This window comes from Nycticebus coucang, chromosome 11 (assembly GCF_027406575.1).
Source record: "Nycticebus coucang isolate mNycCou1 chromosome 11, mNycCou1.pri, whole genome shotgun sequence".
Lineage (NCBI taxonomy): Eukaryota > Metazoa > Chordata > Mammalia > Primates > Lorisidae > Nycticebus > Nycticebus coucang.
Genome location: NC_069790.1, coordinates 89,007,648 through 89,034,008, shown reverse-complemented (window position 1 = coordinate 89,034,008; position 26,361 = coordinate 89,007,648). Strand labels below are relative to the sequence as shown.

Below are 26,361 nucleotides of genomic sequence, written 5' to 3'. Positions count from 1 at the left end.
ATATGGTCGTGTAACTAGTATTTAGAATGGACTGGCTTTATTCTTGCTGGTCAGAAACTACTTTCTGTTCAAAATGATTTGTTGACTGATGTGAGCTGTGTTGTTTTGTCAATTTTTTTTTTCTTTTTAGCTGATATAGTGTATAGGTCTAGTTCACTGTTTTCCAAAGTGAGGGCCTCTTCAGAGTCCTATTGAATTGGAGATTCTGTATGCTTTTCAGATTTAAATGTATAATGATTTGAAAGATCAGTTATCACCCATGATTCCTAATTTTCCTAAGTATTAGGTAAGAAGAAATCCAGAAAGACACTTTACCTTTTTTGGAGTCCCTTATCTCTTACAAATGAAAAAACAAACAAACAAACAAACAAGTCTTTATATGAGGAGGTCTAGATAAATGTTACCCAAATATATCCCCCACTCTGGCTTGCACAGTATAAGGAGGTTATACTTTCACATTTAGGCCTTGCATCTTCAGGAACACTCTTATATTACAAGTTAACAAATTAAAATAATTTCAGTTATCACAACTTTCTCTAGAATTCGGTTGACAGAAGTTATCGAGTCAGCCCACTAGGGAAATCCTGAAACAACGATACCACAACTCGTAAATTATAATAAGAAGAATTGCAGAGTTGAGGCCTGGGGGGTTCTGGGTGAGAGCAGACTTAGCTGGAGAAGGAGGATGGGAACCCTGGCTGAGTTCCTGCTGAAATTCAGGCCCTGTGCTCTGCACCTACTGTGCCTGATCTCTGATTTTCTCTCACCTGCACTTACAAAGAAGTAAAGTGAGACTCTGAAAAGTTACCTAACTTGCCCCAGATTGCATGACCAGTAAGTGGTAAACTAAACAAAATAGATTAGTAAATAAAAATCAAAACAAAAATCCATACCTTTCTTACAGTACCCTTTAGCTCCTGAAATGTGGGTGTTGTCTGTATGTGTGAGCACGCACGGGTGCACAGTGTGGTAGTCCTGTGGGGTAAGGAGGCAGCATGAGGACATGGGGCTTTACAGGCGGCGATGCCTCTCATTTCAGAGAGGTCCAGAGTGAACGGAGTCCAGCTGCACCCACGTTTAGCTTAAGTTGCCGTGAAGCCCATTTCAATTAGAAGCCTTTCGAGTTTTTAAGTGTCAGTGTCTGTAACTGTTCCTCAGAAAGAGAAAGCGCCAAAACCCATTAAGGAAGATATTATTATGGCAACAATATCAAAAGACATTTCCCCCTAGTCTTCAACTGAAGAAGGCGAGTGCCCTGAGGTTCACCTGTAATTACTCTCCCGTGCTGCTCAGATTTGAAGAGTATCTACAAGCATGTGACGTTGTGCTCATGACACTTTACAGGCCAAATTGGAGACTAGATCTTGAAAGCCAGGCTTTCTGGGATGAGTATTCTGCGGCTCTGTGGTTATCTACTTTGGTTATTGCCCCAGGCATCTGCAAATCAAAGAAGTCCTTGAGCTAGAGATAGTTTCATCTCTAACTAAGGAATGCCGCTGTCCTCTCTAGAGAAAGCGTCTGCACCTAATCACAGCCCACTTTGGTTAGGATGTAAAAACCCTGACCTGGGCCAGAGGTCACCCTGAGGTCTCCTGTCCCACTGTAGGAAGCAAGCAACCCTCCACCTCTTCTCTAGTCAAGTTCAAAAAACAAATGGAGAGCAGCAGTTGTTTAACTTGCTGCCTGCTGAAGACCCGGTACCTGCCTCACAGCTCCGGGCTGTGAACAGTGTGAGCGCTCAGCTATCACTTTTTTCCCACATAAATCAAGTCTGGCAAGCAAAACTCAGAACCCAAGGGAATACCATCGAGATCATGGTTTTCAGGAATTGGTGGTCTAGCAGTCCTGTGTGTGGCCTGGTTTGTAGGACCCGATAAACAGTGGTTGTGTCCCAGCAGTGGAATAAAAACAAGGGAGCTGGTAACACGTCAGCCAATAGCAATGGGCAGGAGCCACCAACACGTCAGCCAATAGCAATGGGCAGGAGCCACCAACGCGTCAGCCAATAGCAATGGGCAGGAGCCACCAACGCGTCAGCCAATAGCAATGGGCAGGAGCCACCAACGCGTCAGCCAATAGCAATGGGCAGGAGCCACCAACGCGTCAGCCAATAGCAATGGGCGGACCTTATTTAGATACCAGTATGTGGTGTTCCCGCCAGTATGTCTTAGGTAACTCATTTGTCACTGGACAAATATTTATTGAGCTTCTTTGTGCCAGACACTATTATGAGCCCTGGGAATGCAAAGATGAGGAAGGAAGAAGGCCCAGTTTTTGCCTGCTTAGCTTCCTCCTCTTCATCGTGGTCCTTGAAGCACTAGCCAGGCACTGGGACGCCATCTGGGTGTCGGGGAACCCTCAGCTTTGACAAGAAAGTGGTGTGTTTTAGGTTCAGTCCTTACTTCATTACACTCTTACAGGTTTTATCTCATATTTGTCATTTTTACAATGTAAAGAATAAGTTATTCATCTCTTTCTGCTTTGAGGCTTGCAGAAACTAATACACTATTTCAAAGATATCTAGACCAGAGGGAAACTGCATAAAAACGGCTTGGTGAGGTTTATAAGTCACACTGTTCATAGGCAATTATTAATTATGATGTATAATTAATATCAATTATTACCCATTGAGCCCTCTCTTCAAACTCTTTAGCCACACGTAATGCAATTAGCCTCTCTCTCCTTCCCGTTCTCTTTCCTTGACTCAAGTAACATCACACGTCCCTGCTTTTCCTCCTGCCCCAATAGCTGGACCTTTTCAATGTCAGGGCTGGTTTCTGCTCTTCTAATGTTTGAAGGTCTTCTGGGCTCAGTCAGGACCTCTTTCCTCTCTCTACTTTCTTTCTGGTTGGGTCTTCTTGGGTTCTGTGGCTTTAAATGCCACCCCTGTCTTCACCTTTCTTCCCTGCCCTCATCCTGTAGCCTGTCCCCTGCTTTACAGCTCTGCTCAGATTCCCCACATTATATCCGCCTGCTCTGTTCCAAACGAAACTCCCAAAACTTGTTTCCCTCAGTGCTCCCTGTCTCAGAAAATACTTCTGCCACTCACACCAGTGGTGAAGCCACGAGCCCGAGTCGTTCATTCCTTCATTCCTCCGCTTTCCTCTCACCTCCATCATCCAGTGTGTCACCAGGATCTCTTGAAAGTTGCAAGGACCTATCTGTTTCTCTGTCTTCGCTGCCAGCCCTAGGTCCAAACACAGCTCTGTTTTTTCATTCATCACACCTGCCACAGCGGGTAGTGACTTGGTTTCAGTATAAGTGTGCTGCTTGCCTGTCCCACTGGACTCCATTGGAGATTCCTCCATGGCAGGAATTGTTACGTCTTGTTCGCTGGACAAGTCACACTCTGTGAGACTTTCCATATCTGCGGATCACCTAGGATATAAACATGTGCTGAGTTGAATTGAATGGGAGGTTATTAATGACATAAAATAGGAGTTCCTTGTATTATCTGAATTCTTCCCTATGTTGGTGCCCTGTCATAGCTTAAAGATAACTTTGTTTCTTTGCAGAAAATTACAGAGCCATGTCTTGGCTCCTCACTGCCTGCCTTATGATACATGGCCTGTGAAAATTTCCATTTAGGCTTAATGTTAAATGGAACTTTGCTCATATTCAAGTGCATTAGTGGGACATTTACAGAGCTTAAGATGTTCCTTGCTGGCCATTTCCCCAGAGATAAAAATCTCAAATAAATGATGCATCAGCAGGCTATCTCCATCGCTTTTAGCTGCCATCAGATACTCTGTTCTCTTTAGGGGGCCTTTTTCACTTACTACTGTCAGTGAGATCAATGGTTAGTTCATAATTTTATGGTTAGTGTAACCAAAAATATTTTTTCTATCCAATGCTATTTTATGTTACAGGCATGGTATAGAAATCTGTTATCTTTCTAAATATAAACTTAGTAAAATTAGCGTAATTTTAGGATACACTAAAATATTGCCTGATTTGAATTAATAAACGGTGGCAATCTGACTGAATTGTGAAAATGGAAGAAAAAAAAGAATGGGAGGTTCTCAAAAAAAAAAAAAAAGAAATTTCAGAAAGGAAACATTCATTTCTTATTCAAATTCTTGGACATAATTTGAACTACTAACAGCAAAGAATTTACCAAATAGATGTCCATTTCTTTCGGAAATAGAAAAAACTCCTTTCTACTAACCATATTAATGAGTTACTAAGGAAAGGATGATGTTAAATACATTAAAATAATTTGCTTACTTCACTTAAGCTTTCCTCATGAAAACTGGTAAATCTCTTCCTTAAAGATATGCAAATTTCATAATATTGAGGAAAGAACCATACGTGATCTATTAGGAGACTTTGGTGCTACAAATTGCTACCTATTACTGATTCTGTTGATTAGTATTAATAACTGGGTACCCATAAACAAATTAACTTCTCTGGTTCTCTTAAAATTTGGGTATCTCATCTAGCAATTTCTATGGTTCCTGTGATTCAAAAAGTGAGTGAATTAATTATTAATTAATTTTAATCAAATTTGCAATAACAGAACCTTACCTTGATGTCACAAACTCCCTTCAAATGGTCATTTTTAATATTGATCATTTAAAAATGTTTCACCTTTCTTGTATGTGTTTTGTCTATACCAAGGGAGACAATTTAAATAGAGACGAGGTTTAGCTGGTCTGCTACCCCTGTAGTGTCTAAAGGCTGGGTGACCACTCCCTAGATGGGGAAGGCTGATCTTCATTTTTAAGAAATTGCTTTTAAGAGGGACTTTACCTAACAATTGCAATCAGTGTAACTGGCTTATTGTACCCTCAATGAATCCCCAACAATAAAAAAAAAAAAGAAATTGCTTTTAATTTAATATTTAATGAATCAGCCCATAGGTATTGGCCACCTGAGCAGAAGAAAGCATAAGGTTTAACCTCTGTCCTTGGGCAGACAAATGCATGAGAAATGAATAAGTGTTTCTTGAGCCCAAATGCACAATATGCAGCACAGACCTTTGAAGGAGGTCAGCTGGGCCTGGGGACAGGGAGCCCTCTATGGAAGATACCAAAGTAGGCCTGACTTTTGAAGGATGGGAAGATTTCATTGGAAAGGAGTAGAGGAAAGGCCAGTGCAGCTGATGAGAGTGACTCTTATGAGGAGGTGGGCTGTAGGGCTGTGATATTGGAAAGTCATCTCAGTGGGATAGTGAGGAGATGGCCTGGTTAGAGGGTGCAGGTGAGGGGCACTGGGAAGTAACTTCAGGTAGGCTAGGTAGTGCCAGATGCAGAAAGCCTCATTCAGTGTGACTGTAACAACTTTAATTCCATTTTAAGGTTTACTAATTTAATGGGACATGCTTTCCTGTGCCAATCAAATTTTTCCAAGTTAGGGAAACATTGAATCAAACCATCTGAGATAATTTGGGTATATTGTCTTTCCTAAGTAGCTTAGCTTTGCAATCCTGAATGTGAGGAAGGGGTAGGCCTCGCTTGTAGATGGATGTGCGGTCTCTAACATTTGCTCTTTAACATTTTTTTGTTACCTCAATAAATCTGTGTCATTCATGACAACGTGTAAGTCAAGCAGAGGAGAAACAGCCTATTGGATGACAGGCTTAAGTGAATCTTGCCATTTGCTCTAATAGTCAACATATGGGCCTCTGTCAGCCTGCAGTGGCAGGAATTTCCAAAGACTCGGGCCTATCCAGAGAGAGAGAGGAGAGGGAGAGAGAAAGAGGGAGCCCTTGCTCCAAGTCCCAGAACTATGGGTCTGGGAACTATTAGCAAGAGCCCCTCTGCTCCTCCTCTGCTGTCAGGAAGATGCATGTTAGTGGAGACAGAAATGTTTTTACACTGGGAACCCTGACTCCATTATTAATTTTATAGCTCTGGGGATGGGATGCTTTAGTCTTTAAAGTTCCCTCAATGTTGCTCCACCAAAAAGTGTGTTATGTGGTCCTGAACATATTTGATTTAGAAACTCTGATTCTTCATCCTCCTTCCCCACGCACATGTGAGCTCTTACACGAGTCAGGATGAGGACGGCACACTTGGGGAAGAGTAAGGTCTATCTGACTGGGACAGCACCTGCCCACAAAATGGACATTCCTAAACCTTACCGAGTCTGCCACGATCTTCTGGACACAGTTTAGACAGATGACCTCATAGCACCTTGATAAAAAGTTGACAAGAAGGTTGGAGTCTGAGCTTGGGTTCTTGTGGCCAGACAGGCCACACATGTGGGCACACTTCACAAATATAAAGCAAAAGGAAGTCAGGGAAATGAGCTTTCAACTTGTCACTTCTGTCATATGTGAACTTGTAAATCAAAGTGCAATATGAAATAATATTATAAAGCAATAGGAATGATTTTGTAGAATAAACATGTTCAATGTGAAGCATCCACATATATGTTTATCCTTTTAAAGTATCATGTGAGATACTCCAATGATAGGACCAGTAATTTAAAATATTTTTTAAATGTCTCCCTTGGAGGATTTTTAGAGCCAATCACACATGCTTTTGTAGATATGGTGTGGTGAAAATATTTGCCCTATAAACATCAAGTTGATTGCTAAAAGGGCTCAGAGAATCTTAGAATGAAGTATGAAGAGTTGGGCAAGTGATCACGTGAAGTCGTTCCATTTTTGAGGAGGTAGGAATGGATGCTATTGGCTTCCTTGAACCATCAATTTCTTCTTAGAGGGGGGCTCTTCCCATTTGCACCAGTGACAGATGTAAAAACCACCCTGAGGGCACATGCATTTTGGAGATGTGTGTCCTAGCATTGCAAAGAAATACTTCTCAGTCCTTAAAAAGGTTACAGGAATCTCCTTTGAATGCCAGCACAGGGAAAATGCAGCAAAAACTACTGACGCCATGTTAGTCGCTTTTACATTTTCTTGCCTAACTTCAGATGTCTTAATAGTCAATAGCATATTATGAGCGGATAAAAACAGGCTTCTTTTCAAAAAAGTTACATGTCAGGACTTTTGCAAGTTCTTCATTAGATAAAAGAATTAAGGGAGAGAGCAGGAAGATACTACACCACTGGTCACATACTGTTAGAAGGGAACCTGCTTTTTGGCGCCCATCTGGGCACCAGGACAGGGCACTTTGTGGAAGGGCAGATCTTGACCTTGCCACCAGCTAGCTGTGTGAGCTTGGGCAAGGTTAACGTCCCTGAATCTCTATTTCCTGTTCTCTAAAATGGTGATGGTAAAAGTACCTTCTGTATAAAGCTGTAAGAATTAAATGAAATAAGGCAATTAAAATACTTATCACAAGGCCTCGCCCACACAAGTGCTCCATAAATATCGGCTCCAGATATGAACAAAAGTAAAAGAAAGGGAGTAAAACAGGAGGTAGAGGAAAAGGAAGGAAGAAGAATGAAGGTGGGGGAAAGGAAAAGAAAGGAAAATATGGATGAACTTTCCAGCTTGGAAAATGTAAAACTTGCCTGTGCGTTTCAGGCTGATAGGTGTAACTGGGTTTGTTTCTGTTGTGACCAGAACAGGGATGAGTGACTCTCTGATTTGGAAAAAATGATCTGGCACTATGTGTTCCAAATATTTAGAACTAAACAAATAGGCAGACATAAAACTCAGTGGCTCCCTTTCATTAAAAAAAATACACACACACATAAATGCATAGTCTTGATTCATTTATTTTAAGCATAATGGTGATGCTGTGTTTGGGGAAGACTGATGGAGGGTCTTTGAGAGAGTATAGTTCTAATGCCATCAATAACAATGGGTCTTTATTATAATTCAGTAAGGGAAAGTAACACCAGCAAACTGCATATAGATTCTACACTCCCAAAATTCTCTTTCAAGAGTTTTGATGAAATGGCTACATATTCTGCTAAAATGACAAGTGTCACATCTGCTTTTCTGCTGTATAGCCGGCCATTAGATCTAATTCGATCCAAACCTAAAGCAGGGCCAATTTGTCATCTATCACTAGGCCACCTCATCCTCCCTTCCACCTTCAGAGACTGCTCTTCCCTGCTCTATTGGCCCCTTCCCTGGTGCCCCCAGGTATAACCTCAGCACTGATCTCACTTTGGTGGCTTTCAATCCTCAAAAACCCTCTCTCATCTTCTTTCTTCTGGGCCCTCATTATGCCCTGATGCCCTGTTGGGGCAGCCTTTGGGGGGCAGATTAGTTGTATTTGCCAGCAGTTTATAACTGTGCAGTGAACTACTGAAACCATAGTCTTGTTTCCTGTACTGAAACCACTTCTCAGTTAAGCTTTTGTCAGCGCTCCCGGCTTTGTTCCTCTCTCTGAATTCTGATGGTGTTGAAGTCACTCTACTGAGCAAGCCTTCCATCCAGTCTTCTGCCTCTGGGGGACAAGAGACACCATAACCACTGGACCACAACCATTGAGCCGATTAGACCATCAGCTCAATCCTCATTAGGCTTCGAGCCACTAGGAAAAGACCACCAAGTTAGATGTCAGAAAGAGCCCCCCAGCCTGAGTCAGCAACGAGACACTTTGCCTGCCTGTCCTTGCTGCCTAAGCCCACCACCCCAAGGGGCATAAAGAATTGTGATGGTAGTGGACTCCTGTTTTGGACAGCTGCAGCTCAGTGGAAGTGAAGGATATTTACTGGTGTGCAGGGCTTAGGAACAAAACACAAAAAGGTAAAAATGTACAGTCGCGTTTGGATGTGAAGTGAGAACGCTCTTTGTGCCCACTGAGGGTCTCATTCACACCTACAGCTTCAGTCACCACCTTTGGGCAGAAGATTTCCCAGTCTGTGTCTCCATCCCAGCCCCTCTGTTGAGTCCCAGAGAGTATGGCCTGCAGACATTTCTATGCTACCAGTCACAGCAAACTCCGCATGTTGAAAACTGAAGTCATTATCTCTTCTCAAAGCCAGCCCCTCCCCAGGCGTTCCCCCGCTCAGGGAGTCACCAGCGCCAGCACAGTCACTCACACCAGGACCTGAGGAACCCTCAGGACTCTTCTCACCCACTGCCCAGCCAGCCACTCAGTCACCATGTGGCTGCCCATCCTGCCTCTACCCTTCCCACTGCCACCACCCTCACCAGGCTGCTCCTCATTCTCCCCGGGCACAGTCTTGGTCTCTAACTTGTCCCCTGGCCCCTCCCTCCGGCCCCCTCGCTCCATGCAGCCTGCACGCTTGGTGATCCTTCAGAAGCACCCATCAGATCGCGATGCCCTGGGCACGAGTCCTCAGCAGCACCGCACCGCCCTCCAGCTGCAGTTTAAACCCGATCCTCCACCACTCCAGCCCCATCTCCTGCCAGGCTCCCTGCTGAACGCAGTGTTCCAGCCACAGGGCGCGCACCCTGCTCCCCGCCTGTTACAGAGCAGTGCTCATTTCCTGGCCGGCACAGGTGCAGCTGCCACCTTTCTCCTCTTCTTTTCTCTCATCCACCCTTCCTCGTCTCCCTCCTTCCCTTCTTCCGCCTCCAACATGACCACCTTTCTCTTCTTAGCTTGGTATTGAAATATAAAATGCATGCCGACAAGTGCACGGTCCCATGTGTATAGCACAGCAAATTTCCTCAGTGAACACACCCATGTAACCAGTGCCCAGATCCACCACCCAAGAGGCCCAGTATTCCAGAAGCCTCCCCCACCCTCCTTTTCTCTTCTCCCCAGGAAAAACGACTTCTCATACTTCTAATAGCATTGGCTCGTTTTTTGTTTTATCATTGTTATACTTTTTATAAATGAACACTTAGTCTCAACTGACAACCTGGCATCAGGGATCTATTGCTGCGTAAGGAACCAGCAGGAAACAGAAGGACTCAGCAGCCCCAAACAATCCCCGGTCACCTGGTCGACCTCATGGTTCCTCATGGCTCCTCATGGCTGTGTTCTATGCCGCCTGCTCCATAACCAGGCTCCCTGGGAACTGGGCCCGCACCTGCCTCTCCGTGTCTTCCCCTCCGTTCCCTCCTCAACCTGCTGCGGGATCATCTTCCACTCTTTACTGAAACTGTTCTCATCAAGGAAGCCCCAGTTACCTCCCTGTCATGAAGCCCAAGGAACATTTTTCAGTCTTTTCCTGCTTGGCAATATCTCTATCCCTAATTCCGTGAGTCACCAAGTTCTCGTGACTCGCCCTCGTCAGCCTGTCCAACATTTGTCCTGCTTCTGTCTCCTCTCATTGTCTCTTGTCTGGACTATTCCAACAGCGTCCAGCCTTCCCTCCCCACCCAAAATGTTCTTCCAGACTTATCCTCATGTAGTTTTTTGTGATTAAAACTCTAGAGCAGCCCACCACCCACCATAGAATAAAAATCAACCTGCAGCATGGTGTAAAGTTACTTTAAACCAAAGGGTTGGGTCAGGGAGCGAGTTTTCACATCTGGTCAAGGTGGACAACCGATCGTGTGAAAACAAACTGTCAGTCTCTGACCATTCCTCCTCACAATTGGTGGACAACTGTTAACTTGTTGCTCCAACCTCCCTCTCTAAGCTCTTTGCCCAATGCCTCCCCGCAACCCCTACCCTGTGCTGCCTAGCTAGCCTCGAATCTATACTCATTTGTGAACCTGCCCTGGGGATTTCAGCGAGGAGGGTCTCCCTTGTCTGGAATGCTGTATTCCCCACTATCTACCTGCAGATCCTCTACTCCTCCTTAATATCCTACCTCTAATGCCCTCCTCTCTAAAACCGTAGATCATGGCTCTTTTTCTGGTCTTGCTACTATTAATATTAATGCTAAGGAATATCATTATTGGCCAGGTGCAGTGGTTCATATCTGTAATTCTAGTACTCCAGGAGGCTGAGGCAGGAGGATCACTTGAGGTCAGGAGCTTGTGACCAGGCAGGACACAGTGGCTCATGCCTGTAGTCCTAGCACTCTGGGAGACCAAGGTGGGTGGATTGCCTGAGCTTAGAAGTTTGAGACCAGCCTAAGCAAGAGTGAGACCCCCTATCTATTAAAAATAGAAAAATTTAGCCAGGTGTGTGGCAGGTGCCTGTAATCCCAGCTACTTGGAAGGCTAAGTCAGGAGGATTGGTTAAACTCAGAAGTTTGAGGTTTGCTGAGAGCTAGACTGATACCAGGGCACTCTAACCTGGGCAACACAGTGAGACTATCTCAAGAAAAGAAAGGGAAGGGAGGAGAGAGAGAGAGAAAGAAAGAAAAATAAAAGAAAGGAAGGAGGGAAGGAAGGAAGTTAGCTCTTATTCTTGGCTCATGCCTCCTAGAATAAAAACTCCTCAGGGCAAGATTTTTACCTTATTCACCGATATATCCCAGGCTTCCAGAACTGTACCTAGCATGTAGTAGTCACTCAAAAAACACTTGCTCAATGAATGCATGGATGGTTAACATTTAGTGACCATTTATTATGCCAGGCACTTTCACACATTATCTCATTCCATCCTAAACACAAGCCCTGTGAGGAAATAGCTGTTTTTAATCCCAATTTCCCATTGAAGGAAACTAAAGCCAAACAAGATTAAGTACTTTGCCCAAAGTCACACAGTTAATAATGTGGCAAAGCTAGGATTGAACCCTGATTGTCCAAGCTGTAAATAACCTCACTGAACAGTCTTTAAGCTTTGCTTGATGTGATGCTTTGCACGTGACTCTACTGTGGGTCCCAGTAGGTTTTCAGCAAGTGAAACAATTATCTTCAAGTCATGGCAGTATCTCTTTCACTGTTTACCTCAGCACCACATTATGAGTTCCTTGAGAAGAGTAACTGGGTCTTAGTTATTTTATTCCCCACCACCCCAAAACCCAAGCAGCCACACAGTGTCTTACACATGTCTGTTTTTACTAGATGTTTATTGAAGGAAATAACCAGTGTGCTTTTAAGAGGCAGCATTTGGCAGGGCATCCTTTCTGCACTCTCAGTAATTTTAAATACTGTCCTGATGGTTGCCCTGAATCCAGCCCCCGCTGCTGCCTTTTCCAGCCCTTTGCTTCTTCAGCATGATATAGGCTCAGGGCCATCCCTGGCTGACCCATCCTCTACCCTGACCCCGGCCCTTTACCATCCTTCCTGTCCTCATGAAATTCCCCGGCCGGTCTTCCTGCTCTCGGAAGCCGATCACACAGAGCAAGTTCTGCCCTCCCCCCTCCTTTTCTGAACCCTCTGCCCTGCTTGAACCCTGCTGCTTCCCCGGTCATCCTTGACAGGCAGGGCAACATGACATTTTTGTAGATAATTCTAACACAGAGTGGATTGTGATAAACAGAGAGAGTCACGAGGCCCTGTAGGAGCTACAAAGAGGGAGACATTCCTAGTTAAATGATGGAGAAGCTGGAAATGAATTGAGTCATTGTCTGTTTCGTCCTGCTATAAGTTTTGTTTTGCTTAGTTTAGCTTCTCCAGGTTGGTCAATTATTTAGGATAGTTGATTTCAAGTGATAGAAACACAAGCAGTTTAAGCTACAAGGGAAAATTTCTTATGAAGATACAGAGTCTCTAGGAATTCAAAGGTTGGAATGCAGCCAGGCCTCAGGAAGAAGTGGATGCAGAACCAGAAAATGGTTTGGGATCTGGGCAGCTTTCTCTTTCCATGTCTGGTCTTCAAAGTCACTGTGCATTTGCTGTGTTTCTGCTTGTCGGGGAATCTCCTCTAGTCCACCAACCTCATTGTGGCACATGGTTGCCAAAGGCAACTGAGTTTAAACTGAAGATGTTGACTGGCTGTCAATCTCACACTCTCCAAGGAAATCTACCTGATTGGCCCAGCCTGAGTCAGGTGCTCACCCCTGGTCCAATCACCTGCCATCAGTGCACAGGGACATGTTGTCCAAAGTGGCTGCCAGGCACCCATCCCTGTGGTGGAGGTGGAAGTGGAAAGGACTCTCGGAAGCTGAGTAAACTCTCTAAGAATGTCTGCTACCCTTGGCTCTATTGTCTGATCATGTTCTTGTAAGAGAATTCTGTGTGCTTCCCTAGGAGCAAAGCAAATTGAAAGGCTTTTTATCCTTGAAATTCTTTTTCATAAACAAACAAATAAGGATTGCTGTTAAGCACACATCACCTGATTAACTAAGATGATGTTCCATCTGTAATTGCCAATGGGTTTTTGATTCCAGTTTTGTTCATTAAAGGCCTAGAATCCTGGCCTCCCCCAGGGACCCCCACACATCTATATGGTCTGTTAGGCTGCAGCAGGGGTGACAGTTACGTGATAAATCCCGCAGGGACCTTCCTCAAGGTCTCACACATGATGGCCACACCTCCCCTTCAGCAACTGCAGTTCTATTTCCTTTCTGATAAGCCAGTGTAATCAGGTCTGGGGAGACAGAATTCCCTCCCTTTAAGAATTCCATGCCCTGATGAATTTTGAGGCACGTCTTCCTTAATTTGATTTGAGGTCAGGAGAGAGGAAACAGGAGAGATTCTTCTTTCATTCTTTGTGGTCTTGCCTATTAAAGGATCATATAATTTAAGGCCTGGTAAGGATAATCTGAAAAGTTTATCCAACTCAGAAGTGGGAGAGCTAAATGCATGTTGCCCAAGGCAAATCCAAGTGTCACATCCATCCTTCCTGCACTGGGCCTTCTTAGGATCACCATAGTCCCTGAAGCTTGCACAGAGGATTACACAGGGCACAGGCCCCAGAACAGCTGTGACAGCCCCAGGCTTGTCCTGGAGGATGAACCTGCAACTCTTCTCCTCCCAAAGCATATTGTGTTCTGCCCGACCTTTTCACTGACATCACCCTGTCTTATCTTCTAGGCTCCCTGGGTACAGCAGGCCGTGTGTGCAACCTGACTTCCCGGGGCATGGACAGCTGTGAAGTCATGTGCTGCGGGAGAGGCTACGACACCTCCCGTGTCACCCGGATGACCAAATGCGAGTGTAAGTTCCACTGGTGCTGCGCCGTGCGCTGTCAGGACTGCCTGGAGGCCTTGGATGTGCACACGTGCAAGGCCCCCAAGAACGCCGACTGGACGACCCCCACATGACCCCTACAGAGGTCACCATCCACCTTCCCTCCTGCAAGGACTCCATCGGATCTACAAAGACACTGGACCTTTGGGTTCTCTCTGGGGGGTTGTTTCCTAAGGCATGTGGCCTCTGTCTCAACAGAAGCCCCCTTTCCCTCCCTCAGGGCCCCACATGCTGCAGGTAAAGCACACCTGTTCCATCCGTCCTCCAGCACTCTGGGGAAGCCGCTCTCTAGTGAGTTCTCTTAGGAAAGGGTATGACGGGCTACTCTAAGGGGAGGGTGCTGAGCCCAGACCACAGTCGCCCTCCACCTAGATTTTTCCTCTTTCTAGAGCAATTGGCCAGGCAGGAAAAAAAAAAAAAAAAAAAAAAGAATATCTCAAAGCAGTTGTCTCTGCATCTTCCAACAAATGCTCCCGGTTAAGAAATTCCATACGTCTCTTCAAGGGGTAAAGAAAGCGCAATCAACAGACACTGAGTTAACTTTAATTCTTGACAAAACCAAAGGAGGCTTTCTGTGTCTGATGTATTGTTTTCATAGCCACCAGCCCCAGGGGTGATTGGTAATTGTCTGAAGAAGGATGGCTTTCAATAAACTTCAGGCTTACAATGCATAGTTTCCAGTCAATGCCCACAAATAGGGCATTGTTGCCACATTAAAATCTGATGTGGTAAGGTGGGAATGTATGTGCTTTGATACAGTGGCAATAGCAAAAGCCTCAGAAAGGGTCTGCTCTGCATTACCTGCCCCTGATGTAAAGAATCTTGTGGGGATGAGACTTCCTTCTCACTCAGGATCAGAAGGGAATAAAAGAGACTGTAGGCGACCTGGCCCCACTGTGTAACTATTAGGTGAATATGGCAGAAATTAATTCAGTTCATGGAGTATCAGCAAATGTGTCTGTACAGACAAAGAAAAAAAAGGGAGAATAAAATTCCTATCTGGTGTGATGCTTTGACCCCGGGCATTTTGTAACTGACATGACTTTGAGAATGAAAACTTTTGGGATGACAAGAGCAGTGAACCAAAATGCTGACAGAGAGATTTCCAGAGCTAAATCACACCTGGGGCAGCCTTTACCATAAGCAAATGCCTAAGAGAAGTTGGCCACGTGTGCTGAGGCACAGCAGCCAGTACCCCTTGCCCTTCAGACACTTCTTAAAGACCTGTCATGCTTAATTATATTTCTTCCATGCTTACAAGATGACGTGATGCTGTAGCCTAAAGCAAATGACACACAGCTTTGCGTATGAAGTTGGTAATCCTCCCGTATTATATTGCAAACAAATCATAACTTGGAGACTATATTTAAGGGACACACTGTAATTATGGGAACATCGCTATGCAAATTGTGGTTGGCTTCTGCCATCAGCCAAAAGATGATATTCGGGGAAAATGGAGAGACTGCCTGCCTCGTTTTGCATAGTAAATGAAAGAAAGGTGAAACAGAGCTACTTCTCATCTCTGGAACAATTTGGTTTTTGTTCACAGGATTTCCTCACAGGAGCTACATTAACTAACAGGATAGATCATTCTATGCCTCTGGTGTCAAGTTATTGATGCTTGCTCATTTTTTAGCACATTGGCCTTCAACTTCTCTATTCTTACTTTGCAGCAGGTCACTGAGACTGAGGCTCGTGGAAAACAACCCGCTAGAGTACTTTGTCAAAGTTGATATGTGCCTCGTACGCTTCTTAAAAATGACAGGATTCACCCCCTTTCCTGCACTCCCAAGCCCCTTAATTAGTTGTCTACCTTTTCCAAAGTGGCCCTTTTTATTCTATGGATTCAGAGGGCAGGACCAGTGGGGCAGGACAGTAGCTGCTCTGAGCTCAGTGTGGGGTTAGGCTGGGCACGTACCAGCTGCTCAGCCTCAGCTCCACTGGAGCTTGCTGTGAGTGCCTTCATGGGAAGGCAAAGGCACTTTCTTCGGGATCCCAAAGCCATGAGCTCTTCTTCCTACTAGATGAACTGCAAAATCATAAAGCCACGGAAACGGTTAGGAATGGAAAGGGTCTTAGAAGACATTGTAGCTCCCCTCAGTTTGGGGAAACTGAGAGCAGGAGAGGCAAAGGGATCTCTACACATATAGGCCATTTCCCAGATCTCCATCACAAATAGAGCCACACTCTAGGAGTGTTTGAGAAAGCGAAGCACTTTATCCATGAACCAAACTAGTTTCTCACAGCATTAATTCAGTGGATTCTAAATAATTCTAGCTTCCAGGGATGCTCGTTGTTTTTTGTATTCCTGCCATGTTTAGATCTGACTTTTTTACACTGAAATGCATCCCTCCTGACAAGTAGCAAGGGGGCAAGGCCTAGCCCTATAGAAATCTACATAAATGTCCTCATCTACAAGGCAGAATATGGCAACCGTGGCAGGCACTGCCACTGAGGAGGGCAAAATGAGAGGGTGAAATTTGGTGTGTGTGTGTTTTCTTCTGAAAGAGGAAATTTCTATTCTATTATTTGAAAAAAAAAAAAAACCTTTAAAAAAAAGATAATTTTCAACTCAGTTTTTTAGGGCTCAGTGGAAGATCAGTATTCCAGGATTCTGAAATACACAAAACTCCTTGTTATCTGATGCTTTTAAGGAAAAGTATGGCACGAACCACACCCCGGCTAAAAAAGTCAAATCCATTCTGGCCAAATGTCCTTACGAATTCCCTCCTAATAAAAAATCTTATTATAAATTAAAGTTTTCTAGTTCCAAGATAATGCTCATTAATTTTCTGCAATGTCCAAAAAAGGTCCTACAATAGGAGATATAGACGAGTTAACTGGAGTTTTCTACAATAAAGATGTAATCTGCATGGAACTCTCAGACTTATCCTATGAGTTGCTTTCTTCAACTTGCCTAAATTGGTTTGTGGTGTTGACTGGTGTTTGTCTGTATCCTCAGAGGATGTTTTAGCAAGGTGCATTCTGGTCACAGCATCCTGCACAGTCCCCTCATGGTCTGAAAGAGTGAACACTCTGCCTTAAAGATGAGGCTACTCCCTCTCCTGACACACCCAAGCACAAAAGGCCCCGGTGCTGTGACCACACTCGGCTCTGGCTCTGTACCCCTGGGGGATGAGGGCTAAGCGGCATGTTACTGGACTACAGATGCTTCAGGATGGAATTGGGAAAGACACAAGGCACCCCAGAGCACTAACTATCTGCTCTCACTCATCCCATGTCACCAGCTTGAAATAGACTTCTGAAAAGAAGGGTCTCTCCCACAGCAGTCCAGTCTGGGTGCAGCCAGAGGATAGGAAAGGATGAGAGAGGGAAAGAGCTGGGTGGCTTTTGCCAGGTGACTGCCTGAGCTTGGTGATCACGGACATGGTCTTTTGTGCTCTTGCTGGGAACCCTGCCCATCTTCCTGCCACTGCTTCTGTTCCAGAGGCTCAGCACTAATTCCTGGGACACTGTGAGGCCCATGGGCTCAGGGGCCCAGGCCATGGCTGCTACGTCCTTACCTGCTGTGTAGCTCTGTTCCAAGTGGCCAGGATTAATTTCAAGAGCCATTTTGAAATTGTCACAGCTATATTCCTTTTTGTTAGAATTATTATGATGTCTGGAAAAAGTTAGGTAGCTTTAAAGTCAGAAAATCCAATTCTGGGCTATAGTTATTTATGAAGGAACCTCACATTGACTTCATGAGACCTAAAGCAGGGCTGTCTCCAAAGCGGCCAACATGACCGGGCATGCGCTCTGCTTTTTCAGGTCAGGATATTGTTATTACTTCTCAGTTATTAAAAGCCGGCCCAGGGCTGGTGTTGTCTTGCTCAGCTGAAAAACATCCATCTCTCCCTCTTGCCAGCTCTCAAAATAAAGGCTCAGTGAGGTGTCCAGTGGACCAGAACCATTCTTTTGTGTCTATTTACTGTACTTCAACCTGGGTTTCCTTATCTTGAGAGCAAGAGTTGTACTCAACAAATAGACCTTGCCAGTTCCAACTCTGGTAAATAGCTTTGTCAGGTCTGTGCTAAACTTCTGAAAAGCAATCTGCTAGTGTGAGCTGACAGCTAAGCCGGGCTTCTTTTGACCTTCTCCTTACCTAGGTAGAGAACATTTTCACTCGACCATGAGAATTTTCTTTACATTTTTTCTGAGGATCAGCAAGGTGACAGGTGGTTTGCAAAACTCAACATGATGATTATTTTTCTAAATCATAGTTGTTCCAGCACTTGCTTTTTTCCCCTCATATTCACATGGATTCCTGTGTAACCAAACCTCCCACTTCCACGAGCTAATAAAAGTGTCACACAGATTGTTACAAAGAACTATTGTTATTTACAAGTCTGCATTTTCTGTGAAATCAAAACATAATAAAGTGAATTTTCAGTGTTAACTTTGTTATTTTAAACTCATGGTAGTCTTACCAAACCCTCTGGTGAAAAGAAATCCCTACAGGTTATGGGAACTATTCCCTTGTCTTTTCTCAGGACCACACTTAAAATAACGTGATCAAGAAGCATCTTTAAAGTTTATAAAGATTTTCAGGAAAGGTAACTGACTTACCTTACTGATAACTATTTCTAAAATTGACGGATAAGACAAATTCAAAATAGAGAAATTATGCCAGATTTTCATCCTGTGTTTTGCTGTAGGTACCAGCTAAGCGCTTGCCCCCTTGGTGTTTTGGCAGTGTTTATAAACTCAATGTCTCTCCCCTGGAGCTAACTCACTCCTGTCGACTACACTGAATTATTGCTTTCCCTGTAAGTGCTTACTCTGGGCTGAAATAACATTTTCTCAGCTTGATAAGAAACATACAAGATCTCTTGCCCAGTTACTGAGATCTGATTGTGTGGGCTGCTAACCAGAAAATAGGAATGAACTTCCTATAGGAATAGGTTAAAGGGTTAAAAAAAAAAAAAGTATAGAAAAAAACCCAAAGAATTATAGTATAGAAATTTTAAAAAAGAAAAATAATTAAAAAATAAAATGGGAGTGAATTCTCCTCTAGCAAAGGACACACAACCCCCACATTCCTCTTCCCCACTGAGCTAGACTTTGGGGTGACCTTAGTCTGGTTCTGCTCTTTAAGTACCCCAACATGGTCCCATAGTTAGACTGCTCACTGTCTCTCTACAGTTCCATCATTCCATACAGAGACTCTGCACCTACTTGTGTATCTGAAAAAGAATTGGCAACTCATATGTCTGTGTGTATGCGTGGTTTTTTGAGTTTGAGCTTTTGTTTTTGAGATGCGGGTCTTGCTACGTTGCCCAGACTGGCTTTAAACTCCTTGAGCTCAAGCAAGCCACCTCAGTAGCTGGGACTACAAATACACACCACCATGTCCAGCTATGTGTATTTTTCAAAGGACACTTCCCCAAAATATTTTTGACCAGAGATTATCAATGAACTTTCCCTTATCTAACCCTTTGTGCAGGAGGGCTCCCCTACACATTCTAAGATGTTCAGAAGCAACTGCCGCAGCCTTCAGTTGTAACAACCAAAACTATGTCCAGGCATTGCCACTTGTACCTCAGGGGGACAGTGAAATGGTTCCAGGTTGCGAACCACTAGTCGAACACTTTGGGTTAAGTGCTTCCTTCACTTGCGAGCCACATTCTGTTAGGAACACCTCACTGGGAATCTCAGTTTTATGGGGTTGATCCCCAGTATTAGTGTATTGGACTAGCTAGGAAGGAGTCTGTTGGGAAAAGACCATCTCAGTATCATGAGGCAGGAGGAAAAAGCTAAGACTTGACTTGTGGCTCACATGGGTTAGCCTGTACATCCTTGCAGGCTGGCAGGCATAAGGTTCCCGGGTGTTTAAGAATAATCTTTAACCAGGGGGAATCAAAGGAAAGATAGAAGGTTTACAAGGAGAAACAATAATGTGGGTTAAGAAGCTGGGGGCCGAATCGTTCCTAGGAATTTCCCAGTTTCACAACACTCAGGGGTAGGAGGGAGAATCTCCAAATTGCTAAATATGTATGGCCTGGAAGGTGGAGCAGTGAGAACATCATAGCTGAGCATCACATAGTTGAATAAGGTTGAGTTTCTCAAGACAGTCAGAGAAGAAGATAATGATAAACAGGAGATACTGAAAAAGCAGAAAGTCTGATTGTCAAGGGAAGAGGGAGAATTTCAAGTTGAAGGCCAGAGTGGGTATCATTTGCAGGTTGTTTGCTGAAACCCCATCTCTGCCAGTTTACCCCAACTACCAATAACTTTGGCCTTGTGCGGGTGATATTTTAGCAGAGTGGAGGATTCGAAATGCATGCTAACAAAGAGCAGGAAAGGGAGAGCTGTGCTGGAGGTAAGATGAGGAAGAGTGGGGGAAGAGACAGGCCTGGGCTGTGGATGACAAGAAGGGTAACCCCAGGAATCAGAAACCCTGTCTTCTTAGCCTTGAAAATTTTTCATGAACCAGATGGGCTAAATATAAACCGTATTTACATTTTATGCTGCCCAAAGAAGTAAAGAGCAGACAAGAATCATTTGGATGAACAAAGAGCTTACGATCTGTTCCTTCACGGCATTATCCAGTTCTAGATAAGAGCATGATTCAAATCTGATCGGCATGATCCACTTAACATTTACATTGTTTTTGGACTCTCAACTTGATTTTGTAATTTCTGAGTAGTGACCAACCCTGTGAAAGCCCCTGTAATTGAATCACAGGCTCTGGACTTCCCCAGGCAGTCCACTCATTCCTATTTTAATAGCATCTCAGGCTTTCCTAAGTTCCACAGACAAGAGGAATCGCATTACTGCCGATAAACCCAATTCAAACAATTAAATAAGATGCATCTAGTAGCCCCTCAGCCGGACTGCTCACACCGGCTGCTTCAGCAAAGGCTCGGGAGCTTCGCAAACCCATCTGTAAATGTTTAGGGGCCTCATGTTACAGGTGGAGGTCGCACACCAGCCGAACAAATAGCAGGAAATACAGAAAACTACATCTAAAGTGGAGTCTCCCAAAGTCTACCCGCCCATATAAACTTTGGCATCTGCCCCTTGATCATTACTCTCCAATAGTAATGAAGGCTTCGTGAAAGGCCTTGAACTCTGAGTCGTCATTTTGGAATTGTGCTTGATCAAGACAAATATTCCCGGCCTAAGAATACAACCAGGAGACGAGGGGAGTACGAGTTTAATTTTCCTATATATTGCTGTAACTATAAACAATGCCTTATCTTCTCAGCAACTCTCATGAAAAAACAAGCACTAGTGTTTTTAAAAGTATTTACACCAGCCCTTGGAGATTTTATTAGAATCATGATTCACAGATGAGAAATTTTCCTCTTCTACAGGGGTTAGTAACTGGAGTAAGAATTACTCAGTGGACTGTCTATACAGACAAATGAATGTGAATGCTTCCTCTGGCTATTAACCATTCACTGGCAAATTTCTTCTTTTAATTTTCTGAACTGACCAAATGGTGAGTCAAGAGGATCCCTCTGGGCTGCCCATTGTAGACAGAAAATTAAAATCTTTCTGAAAATCATGTTGTTCTGTTGCACTAATGGACTTCAACAGAGCAGAGAGTTACATAATATTTCCAGGACCCTGAGAGTGATGGTTCCTGGAATCACAGAATGCCACATTTGGAAGAAGAAACTTTGCAAGTAATTTATTTCAACCTCTGGATTTTATTCACAAGGAAACAAAAGAAAGCTCATGGTTCAGACTGTGATGTGAGCAAGACACTCTGATTCATCTCCAGGGAAGGACAGTTGTTATTCATTCAGTAAGTCTACACTGAACATCTCCTGTGAGTCAACTGCTGTGCCACAGACTGGAAATGCAGTTGTGACCATGGCAGACAGGCCCTTGCTCAGAGCTTGCTGGAAGAACTAACACTTAACACCTTTTACTTTACAAGGGCTTCCACCTGCCTGACTGAATTAGTACTTAGACCCACCCTGCAATGTAGATAGGATGATCCTCATTTCAAGGTAAGCAAATTTCAGATTTAGTAAATTGCTCCAGGTCATAGAAGGCTTGTAAGCTTATGAAAGGCACAGTTCAAACCCAAATATAATAAAACCTCTGTAAGTCAATCATCCAAGAGACAACAACAAGCTAGTCTACAAACAGAATGGTCAACATAAGGAGCTAGACCTACCATACAGATACGTACATTCAGTGCATGTCCAGTCTATGAAAATCAAGTCAAATTGTGAAGGTGGTCAATGTAGGGAGGTGGTCACCTGTGGAGACCCTACTGTACTTGTCTTCTAACTCTCACTCCAGTGTTTCTTCTAGAATACCAGATTTCACATTGATTAAAATTCAGTGAGAAGTACTCTGCCTAATTGGCTACTGAAAATGACTTCATGGGTTCAACAACTGTTTTCCAAACAAATATGAGGATGTGTGGACTCCCAAAGGATTTCTGAATTTTTTTAATTTAATTTATATGAAATCTAGACAGCAAATCATATGTACATACACATGTAACAAAGCTCTACTAGAAAGGAAATGACTTTTACTGATAGATTTAATAAGGTGCTTTTATTCAAAATAAAATAGTTCTAAGACTTTCCTAAAAAATCTGAGATTTCCAGTCATAAGAAATCGACTGTCTCTGTCATGTGGAGAGTCACTCCATAATTGAAGATAGTTCCTAATCTAAAATGTTACATATCAACTGAGACATTGTATGAATCATAATTTATTTCAGAGTTTTCCCCAAACAGCTGACTAATGCTTGATTACTAAGGTTGAATTAACATGTCAATAACATTTGAAAATACTTTTCATAAAAATCTTGCCCTCTTTCACTGAAGAAGGGAGACAGAATTTTCTTAGCAACAATGTCCATGAAAATTTTTTCTGAATTATGTTCAAATGTAATAATATATTGTAAGATAGTTAAAAGCACAAAGTGTATACAAATATGATACTGTTATCTACTAACGATAATATTTTTGCCTTGTTTAACATGAACTATGGGTGGTCTTTTTCTCCATAGAGCAAATGGAGAGTGATTTGTATAGTACTAGATTGTTGGATAATGTTCTTAGGTAATCTCTCCCCTACCTTCTAATATTGAAACAGTCCAGAAGGGCTGAATATGAGTTCCCTGTACTGACCTCTAATTGACTGTCATGTGGAGAGTCACTTGACTCTTGGTCATAGAAGGCTTGTAAGCTTATGAAAGGTGACTCTTCACTAAGTGACTCTTCACTAAGTCCAACCTTATGGTTGGAATTGTTTCTGATGGTGGCAAATAAATTAATAAAAGAAAAGTCTCTTTAGGAAGTAAGGGAACCAAGGAGAAGTCCTTACACGACTTAATATCTGAGGAGCATAAGAGAGCAAGAGAGAGAATCTTTGTGTAAATGGAATCTTAAGTTAGGGGTCAAGGGAAAGGGTAGAGAATTCCTATTACAATTATTCTAAAAGTGTATGGAATAGATTTACACTCATGTTTATTCATGATGGGGGAAAACTGTCCCCAGACAGGCATTTTAATTTGTTAGAAAGAGGCTAAGAAAAATGAGATCATGAAGAAGGTGGTACTTTAAATAAATAAGTAAAATAAATAAATAAATAATAAAACCTAGGGAGTTTAATCCTGAGTAGAATATGATTCATTCTTTTGGAGCAAATAATAGTGTGAGATGATGGCCAAAAGCAATTTTTCTATTTCTTGGACTTGTAAGCAATTTTCCTTATAGCAGAATCGGATTCCCAAAGTAGATTGCATTGACACCCCTAAATGTCATTTTTCTTTCATTGTCCTTAAACAGAGCCTGAAATTCTCACCCTTACCAATGCTACCTGTGGCTACCCTGGGCAAGAGTAAGACCCCATCTCTACTAAAAATAGAAAAGTTAGTCAGCATTGTGGCAGGCACCTGTAGTCCAAGCTACTTGGGAAGTTGAGGCAAGAAGATCTACTTAAACTCAGGAGTCTGAGGTTGCTATGAGCTAGGCTGATGCCACGGCACTCTAACCTGGGCAACAGAGTAAGACTCTGTCTCAAAATAATAATAATGATAATAAAATAAAATTTAAGAAAAGAACCTATCTTCTGAAATTTTCTTTTAAAATGCATGAATATTAGTCAGCCGTATTATTTAAGTCAACAATTATTTATTCAACAAATATTTGGTACAACTTACTATCTGCCAAAAATTTTCCCTAGTGCTTGAGAAAACAAAACTGAGAAGGCAAATGAAATAAACAAGACTTTTACCTCTGATATGGCAAACCAAGTATCTCCCCTCAAAAGCCTCCTGCTACAAAATGCTTAGAAATTCTATATAAAGTAAAATAAGTATCCTTTGATATATATTAGTGAACTCTCCCCACCTCAACCCTTAGATATTGGAAAGTTCCAAAGGCCAAAACAAAGAGAAATCTGAAAATTCAAGCTTTAGTGCCTTAATGGAAGTTTACTAATGTTTCTATCTAGAAGTTGGAATTTTAAAGACCATGTCAGCGTAGAAAATAAGGCCTTGGGCCTTTTTGCAGTGAGGAATTTGAATTAATTTTAAGACATAACATCCCATTTTCTCCCACATAAAGTCAGGAACTTCAAGGGGCTACCTATATATTACATAATGGAAAAATCTGACCACCAGCACAGGGAATCAATAAAGAACTATTTTAGGCTGAGGCAAGAGAATCGCGTAAGCCCAAGAGTTAGAGGTTGCTGTGAGCCGTGTGACGCCACGGCACTCTACCTGAGGGTGGTACAGTGAGACTCTGTCTCTACAAAAAAAATAATAATAATAATAAGGAACTATTTTGTTGTGACATGGGATTGATGTAGGGAAAACGTATCCTCTAACCATTTACAGCTACCATCCTCTTCTCATCTTAATCTGATGTTAGCGTTTACACTACTTGTATGTTCCAGGAATTGCCTACTCAAAAAATTAACCTAAAAACAAAAGTTCTCAGATTTGAGACCAAAACCTCCAGGAGGGTGGTATTTTCTTTTCTTTTTTTTGAGTCATAAAGTCAACTATGCTGAAGAATATTCTTACAGATAAAGGTTAACCAAACCTGACTCTAATTTTGTAAATCTAGAATTACAAAACACATCACAAAATAAGTCATCATGATAAAAAGTCACAGGGGAAAAAAAAGCCATAGAATTAGATCCCCAAGAATATCAGATGATAAAAATTGATATATATATATATAGAGAGAGAGAGAGAGAGAGACTATGTAAGCAAGTCTGTTTAAGAATGTAAAAGAAAATTAAAAAATGAATCACTTATATGAATAAGGTATGTAAGAAAGAAATTATTAAGCTAAAAGATATTTGAAAAAAATCATCCAGGAATTAAAAGCTTAACCATTGGTATTAAAAACTCAGTGGTTTTCTGCCTATGATCATAGCATTGCTAAAGTCTTTCCTCCTATTGCCATCATATCTAAGTCACTCTCACAAGGAGCCTAAATAACTGAAGAGCTCCTCGTTAAAAGTTTAAACTGAAAAATAACCAGAAGCAACTTAAAAGCCATTTTAAGCAATGAGAAATGACCACAGTGTAGTGATCCGCATCAAGCATTCTAACACCACACACTCCAAAATCTTTGGGCTTGTCATATCTGCCACTGAGATGCAAGCAGATTCATGAATGCAAGCCCACACAAAGTGGAAGTGTTGTGAAACCCAAGAAGAATGTTTCAAAAAAAGATTTCCAGATATTAGGTGCCCAGTTACCTATGAAAAAGATCTTGTAGCATTAAGGAAGACATTGAAGAACATCATGTAATAGATTATTGTGAGCTGTATGGAAAGACTGAAGTGCTGGAAATCATTACTGACTGTGGCAGTGACAAGAAGAGAGGCTTTTCCTTTGTAACCTTTGGTGATCATAATTCCATAGATACAATTGTCACTCAGACACATGGTAAGCTCAATGGCTATAACCTGTGAAGTGAGGAGAGTCCTGGTTAAACAAGAGATTGCAGGTTCATCATCTAGGTCAAAGTGTTCTGAAAACTTTGGCAATGGTTGTGAAGATCATTTTAAAGGGAATGGCAGCTTCAATCATGAAAGAAACACCAAGAGTTGTGACAGTTTGGGTGGCAGCCATGGTGATAGTGGATATGATGGCAGTGGGGATGGTTATAATGCAGTTGGTAATGACAGAGCAATTTTGGAGGTGGTGGAGGTTAAAACAGACTTTGGTGGTTACAGCAATCTACAAGTTCTGGGCCCATAAAGGGAGAGAAGGCAGAAGCTCTGGTCCTCATGGTGGTGGAGGGTAATACTTTGCCAAATCACAAAACCAAGGTGTTTATCAGCAGCAACTATGGCAAAAGGAGAACATTTTAATGACTTTAAAGGAAAAAAAAATCTTGTCAGAAGAAGAAAGCCTGAGAAATAAGAAGAAAGCTACTGGTTATGACAGTTTTATGAATTCAGACAACTACAGTGGCAAGGCCTAACTGCTAAAAGGAGAGTTTTAGAAAATACTGCTATGGGTAAAAAAATCCCCAAGAACTATATTTATTACTAAGTGTATATTAGGCATTTTAGTTTTTGTTGTGTAGAAAGAACAAAGCATTCCA

At 42.7% G+C, this 26,361-nt stretch overlaps 1 protein-coding gene across 1 annotated transcript in view; it reads left to right on the top strand.

Moving 5' to 3' along the window:
* WNT2 (Wnt family member 2) overlaps window positions 1-18,212 on the top strand; it is a 44,527-nt gene extending 26,315 nt beyond the window's left edge. Inside the window, exon 5 of the mRNA XM_053553834.1 lies at window positions 13,658-18,212. Within this exon, the coding sequence (XP_053409809.1) occupies window positions 13,658-13,887 (230 nt within the window). The 3' untranslated portion in view covers window positions 13,888-18,212. The remainder of the gene's footprint in view (window positions 1-13,657) is intronic.
* Window positions 18,213-26,361: the final 8,149 nt, after the last annotated feature.